The 6,860-nt window shown below is 42.5% G+C and overlaps 1 protein-coding gene across 1 annotated transcript in view; it reads left to right on the top strand.

Annotated features, from left to right (window-relative positions):
• Positions 1-2,696: 2,696 nt before the first annotated feature.
• The window catches only part of klhdc10 (kelch domain containing 10), a 25,377-nt gene continuing 21,213 nt past the window's right edge, over positions 2,697-6,860 (top strand). Inside the window, 1 exon segment of the mRNA XM_080754091.1 lies at positions 2,697-2,902. Coding sequence (XP_080610217.1) covers positions 2,827-2,902 — 76 coding nt within the window. The 5' untranslated portion in view covers positions 2,697-2,826.

Here is a 6,860-nt window from a genome sequence, read left to right on the forward strand (position 1 = left end):
TATCGCTAACGCGTCGCCGACTGTTTTAAAGACAAAAGAAGTGCTTAAACACAACTTTGCTAATTGCTAGTGTTCCGTGTTGATAGGTTTTCCACGACGAGTTGTGTGTGATGACATGCATGCAGCAAGGGAGGCGCCGGCGGCACGTCTATAATGTGAGCTTGTAAATTAAATGTTTTTGACAGAGCTCGATCGAGCGTTTGTGAGTGTGAGTGAGAGAGAGAGAGAGAAGAGACCCCGCTGGTGCTGCTGCCTACTGGAGCTGCTACTCACTGGACCTCCAATCATTCAGCCTGCAGCGCGAGGGCAAGTCAAATATGTATCCGCCCTGCAATGCTCATTCATCGGCCACAAACGTTGTCATGCCACGGACCTCCAATATTTACAAGCGACTTCGGCACTAGCCGTTAAGAAAGTATGGATGAACTCCCCCCGAACCTAAATCATTTCGGGTCGGGGAGCCCTCCCGAACCGAAATTAGTTAGGTTCCTTATTAGAGTGTGAAACGACCCTATGTCTGAGCTGTCTACACTTGCGCATTGTGGGATATATTCTTCACTCTGTGTTGCAGTAATCTAACAATAATTTTCTGGTACATAAGTATTAAGCAAATATCACAATTAAAATATATAAAAACTTTTTTTTAACAATTTTTGTATAATGTTGTTCTTACAAATTCAAGTATTACAATTGTATTAAATGAAAACGTTTAATGTAACACATTATTACATTATTACATTATTGAAAAATCCATTATTACGTTATGCGCTAATTTTTTTATTACATTAAGAGCTGATTATTACATTATGAGTTTTTATTACATTTTTCTTATTACATTATGAGCCCTTATTACATTATGAGCCGTAATTACATTATGAGTTGCTACAGACCCTTTTTTCCCCGATTTGGAGCCAAAAAATTGTTAGGCTCAGCAAACCTATAACTTTAAAATATCAAAAAAAGAAGAAAAAAATGATACCAGCACAAATTATAACATTTACAGCACAATTCAGCACAAATCCAGCACTAAAGAATGACACCATTTTTTATGTATGTCTTCAACATATGGGGCGCCAACTTCACAGAGGTGAGGACTCCTTCTAAACGCTAGCCGCTTTTTTATTTGGAAACGCACCAAGACGGTCGTACCTTCCGTCATGGGTGAGGTTCGACCTGCTATTAAGCCGTTTTGCCAATTTGTCAGGTACTTCCACACAAACCTTCACATTTCAAAACTAAAGTACTTATTCAAGGCTTAGGGATCTCACAATATGGTACGCTTGAGCAGAATTACCCTAGCCTGACACTCAGCCTGAATTGACATTTCGTTTCACTTCATTATTCAGTCTGAACTCAGTTCCCCCCAGAGTAACCTCGCCTCACCAGGCTTTCCTGAGAGAAAGCCTGGTATTCGTTTACTAAACAGGTCGTCTGATCCGGTCTAGACCGGATGATATCTTACGTCATTTTGTATTCAAAACGGACTACACTTTGGCCGGAACTACCGACCGGATTCAGTTTTATCCAAGTTAGCGCATGCGCAAAACCAGGTTAAAACTGATTCCGGTCGGTAGTTCCGGTCAAATTGTAGTCCGTTTTGAATACAAAATGACGTGGGACATCATCCGCTCCCGACCGGATCAAAAGCCCGAAATTGGAAGCGATCCCAGGCTAGTCTGGGATCACTTCACTTTTCGGGTTTGTAACCGGTCTGGAGCGGAAACCACAAAACGTCATGTTGTAGTACTCAAGGACTACAATTTGGCCGGAAATATCCACCGGAAACAGTTTTAACCCAAAATAATTCCCCTGCGCTCAAGGACATAATTTTATGGCCTACCTAATAAACTCCTTGATGCGGAGTAGTTTCGCTTTTGAAAAATTAGTTTGGTATATGCATGTTTTAGTCCAACTTTTAGCGACCGGCAAGACCACACTAGGCTACTCGAGCATTTTAATAGGGATTGGGGAAACAAACGGTGGGAACCAAATCAAAGCGCTTCTTCTAGTGGTTTCCGCGCTTTAGGCGGAAACCAAACGGCCTGTTGTGAACGAACACAGCCTGGTAGGCGAGGTTAATCCCAGGCTACCCCAGAGCGTTTGCAGGGATGGGCGTTGCCAAAAAGAGGCAGTCTTCAGCGATTGGTTCACCGACCAACACATGACATAGTGTTGTTATCATGGTTGTTATGTGTGACTGGCTAGTGGCTAGCCTGTTGCTTGCTAGTGCTACTTGCTAACCAAAGAAACAGTCCCCCGTATCTTCCCCGTATCTTCCGTATTGTTTAATAAAAGGCATTTTAATCAGATCGGCGGCCATTTTCTTAAAAAAAAGTTTGTAATGTATCAGAGTGCAGTACACCTCGCAACCGATAGGGTCACGTAGTTGAAAGCCAACAAAACGGCCGTCGATCGGATTAAAATGGCGTTTATCAAACAATACTGAAGACACGGGTAATTCTACTTAAGCGTACCAATTTAGGAGATTTGTGAGCCTTCATTAAGCACTTTGTTTTTGAAAACTAAACGTTTGTGTAGACGTAGGTGGCAAATTAACTAAAGTGCTCCACAGCAGGTGAAAATGGATCCATGACGGTCGTCGTGTTTCAGGACTCCTCTCTCTCGTCTCTCTCTCGCCAGTTTACGCGTCCCAATAACACGCGCTGTGATTGGTCGACTGGCTCAGACTCGGGAGGATGTGTTTGATCAGACTGTCTGGAACTCAACGCATGATTATTACTGATTATTATTATTATTGATCACTGATCGGCCCATCGGGGACCCCCGGGGCCACTGAGCAGGCCCAGGCCGGGAGCAGGCGCACGGATGTCGGACGCAGAGGGAACCAGGGGTCCGGAGAGACTCAACGGCTTCGAGAGAGTGACCGGGAGGCCGCTAGCAGGTTAGCACAACATGCTAACTACCTGTCTTATCATATGGCTTCATGTCACGGACCCCCCACCCACACTGACACCTATCAGCCTGCGGACCCCCGTTTGAAAAGACATGACAAGGAGGGACCCCCCCATATAAGAGAATACGGCTCTAGCAGTGATGATTCTCAACCATTTTAATTTCAAGGACCCCCTGTTTGACAGTGTATTAAGCTTACTCAAGGACCCCCAAATTGACACTTATTAGACCGTGGACCCCTGTTTGAAAAGATATGCCAGGGACCCCCCATATAAGAGAAGATTATATAGCAGTGATGATTCTCAACCATTTTAATGTCAAGGACCCCCAAGTTTGACAGTGCATTTTAGGCTGCGGACCCCCATTTGATAGTACTCAAGGACCCCCAATTTGACACCTACTGTTATTTGACACCGTTTGAAAAGATATGCCTGGGACCCCCCATAAGACCCCCAGTTTGACGGTGCATTTTAGGCTATACCATGGTATTTTTATCTTCTTGAGACCCCAATTTATATTGTAATCAATGTTCTTTTAACTCAGAGAGTGTAATAAGGGTCCATTTGTAGCTAGAGTTACAGATTACAGACCTGTAAGGGTCCATTTGGTTCCATTTGTAGCTTACACTCTCAGAGTTACAGACCTGTAAGGGTCCATTTGGTTCTATTTGTAGGCTACACTCTACAGTCCTGTAAGGGTCCATTTGGTTCTATTTGTAGGCTACACTCAATAGTTACAGACCTGTAAGGGTCCATTTGGTTCCCTGCTATCATTTTGCTTTGGGGCCCCCTGGAACTCCCTCAAGGACCCCTGGGTGTCCCCAGACCCCACTTTGAGAACCAATGCCTAACATGATAGACCCCCAATTTGACACCTATTATTATGACATCGTTTTAAAAGATATGCCAGGGACCCCCTATTAGAGAAGATTTGTACAGCTCTAGCAGTGATGATTCTCAACCATTTTAATTTCTAGGACCCCCAGTTTGGTTTGACAATGCATTTTAGGCTACGGACCCCCAATTAATGGCATTTCTGTCTCTTGAGACTCCTGTAAAGTCAATTTAACTCGGTGTGTACACATTTGTACACTCTGAGTTGCATACCATAACCATAAGGGTCCAATTGGTTCCTATAATTACTAATTAGCTTTGGGACCCCATGGAACTCCCTCAAGGGGTCCCGGACTCCACTTTGAGAACCATAATGATTTAAACAGGGGAGGGTTGTTCCCTTCACACTGGTTCAGAAATGTCAGTTTTATTTGGCTTTCATCCATCCATGTGTTTGAGTGCAATGATTTTGATTTGTTTTCTCCTGTTTCTCAACACTCACTAACGGCTTTCACATGACCAACTCAAAGCCCCGATTATAATTAGGGCCACACAGGTATTGTACAGTACGGTAATTAATAGTGTAGACTCCATGTTTAATGTTAGAGTAAAAGTATTGTACAGTAAAAGTATTAATAGTGTATGTTGGAGTAAAAGTAGTGAAGAATATAAGTAAAAATCACACTTGTGTGAACTGAGCGGTGGAGGCTGCGTGTGTGTGTGTGTGCGTGCTTGCGTGTGTGTGTGTATATGTGAGTGTGAGTGTGCCTGGCCTGATGCTGAACAACAGCGCCCCTCCCTTAACATATGTGGTCAGAAAAGGTATTGCAGGCTACATACAGACAGACAGACAGACACGCACGCACGTATACACACACGGCCACGTATAGGAGACGGTGTGACCACCGCTCAAAAAAAGTAAAAAAAATAGAATTGATTGCATAGTAGTGTAGAGTTGGGGACATTCCCACTGAGCACTATAATGTATGCACCACCAACAGCTTATAGCCGGGGAGCCACTGGGCCAAAATGACAGAGGACCTGTGATGTCATGACATACTCCAAATTTTTGTTTGTCCTATTAATTTGGTCAATAAGGTACACAGAATGAGAGGCCTGCTCTGCCGGAAATCCTGCGAAAAAAAGTTTCCCATTGACTTCACTATACTGGAAAAAAACACACAAAAAAAAGTAGCATGTGAGGGGTCAAACTAAGGGTTCTTCATGATTCTGAATCCATTGCAAGCATTTGTTTTGCATGAAAAACATTCCTTGGGCTAGATTTCAGCCTCTCAAACCTGCGAAAAGTGATGAGTCATCACTTTTCACCGTTATTTTGGTCCGTTTTCTAGCCCAAGGAATGTTTTCATGCAAAACAAATGCTTGCAATGGATTCAGAATCATCAAGAATCCCTAGTTTGACCCCTCACATGCTACTTAAAGCATATTTTTTTTGGTGTGTTTCTTTCCTTTATATTGAAGTCGATGGAGTGAATATACAAATGGCCATAACTTTTTTTCGCAGGATTTCCGGCAGAGCAGGCCTCTCATTCTGTGGACCTTGATGACCAAATTAATAGAAAAAACAAAAATTAAAAGTATGTCATGACATCACAGGTAACATCCTATTCTTTGAGCTTTTGGGCCTGTGGCTCCCCGGCTATTAGTGTGTATGTCCCTATGAATGCCGTACCAAATAGAAATGCACTCTGTTGAGGTGCCAACTTGCGCCTTGTGCCCAAGTACAAGTTTTGGGCACCAGCGGAGCGTGCCATGAGTTGCTCTCACCACTGGCATCACCGCTTCCAAAGAAAACGGATATATTATGACCAATGGCATCACCACTGGTCCCTCATTGCATGTTAATGATGACGTTGTCAGAGATGCTGGTCCCTGATTGGACTACGATCTTCAACAAGAGGAGACACCGACACACACACACACACACACACACACACCGACACACACACACACACACACACACACACACACACACACACACACACACACACACCATTAGAGGAAACCATTCGAACAATTTTGTGTTTTTTGTTTTTGTTTTACATAGTCAATTTTACAGACCACAGAGATATATCCGTCATATACTTGCAGGGGTTGACACCAAGGTCTCAGAGGCACCTGCCCAAAAAAGTAAATTGTTCATTATAAAATGATAGGTAAAATTTGAATTACCGTTCAATTTCTTTACTTTCTGGGGCTGTGCAATAAAAAATGTCATTTCTTAATCCCTCCATATCCAAATACCTACATAGCTATGATTGAATATGTCTATGGTTTCACACTTGTTACATTCCACAGACCAGAAGACACGTTCAGTTTATAGATGGTTGTGTCCGCTCTCAAATGAGCACTTGCAACCTGAAAGAAAACTGCACCTGCCCCAAAGTTTTATTTACCTGCCGGGGGCAGCTGGGCAAGCCTTAATGTCAATGCCTGCACTGTATGATAGGGTGCCCATAGCTGAGTGTTTAATAGCTGGGAATCCAGAGCCCTGGTTGTCCCAGGTATAGGGCTGTCACGATTATGACATTTTACATGACGATTAATTGTCACTCAAATAATTGCAATTAACGATTTAATTGTGTTTTTGACGTTGACAATTACATTTCTTTTTGGCTTTTAGGCTTTGAAGTTGCACATGGTAGATCTGACACATAACCTAAATATACAAAGACATGAAGGACACATTTGACAACTTTACACTTAGAAAAGAACATCGATAGATGCGACGCGTTGTGAGCTTGTAGATCGGCTATTTCCACTATTTTTTACTTTAAAAAAAAATATATGAAAAATGTTCAACATGGAAACGATTATGATGATTATGAAAAATAATCGCGATTATGTCAAATAATCACGATTAAACGATTATGTAATAATTGTGACAGCCCTAGGATTCCAGGGCAGGACAGCGACGTAACGACGTGTTTCCCTGAGCAAGACTCTGAACCCTCCCTCTCCGAGAGGGTGCTCTTAAAGGGATCCCTGGCTAATATGACAAATATGCCTTAATACATTATAATTGTCCTCTATAACTACAATGTAAAATTAAAAACACCTTAATTATTTTATTTCTTCTAGAAATAGCTAATC

The sequence above is a fragment of the Nannobrachium achirus genome, assembly GCF_963921795.1.
Source record: "Nannobrachium achirus genome assembly, chromosome: 23".
Classification (NCBI taxonomy): domain Eukaryota; kingdom Metazoa; phylum Chordata; class Actinopteri; order Myctophiformes; family Myctophidae; genus Nannobrachium; species Nannobrachium achirus.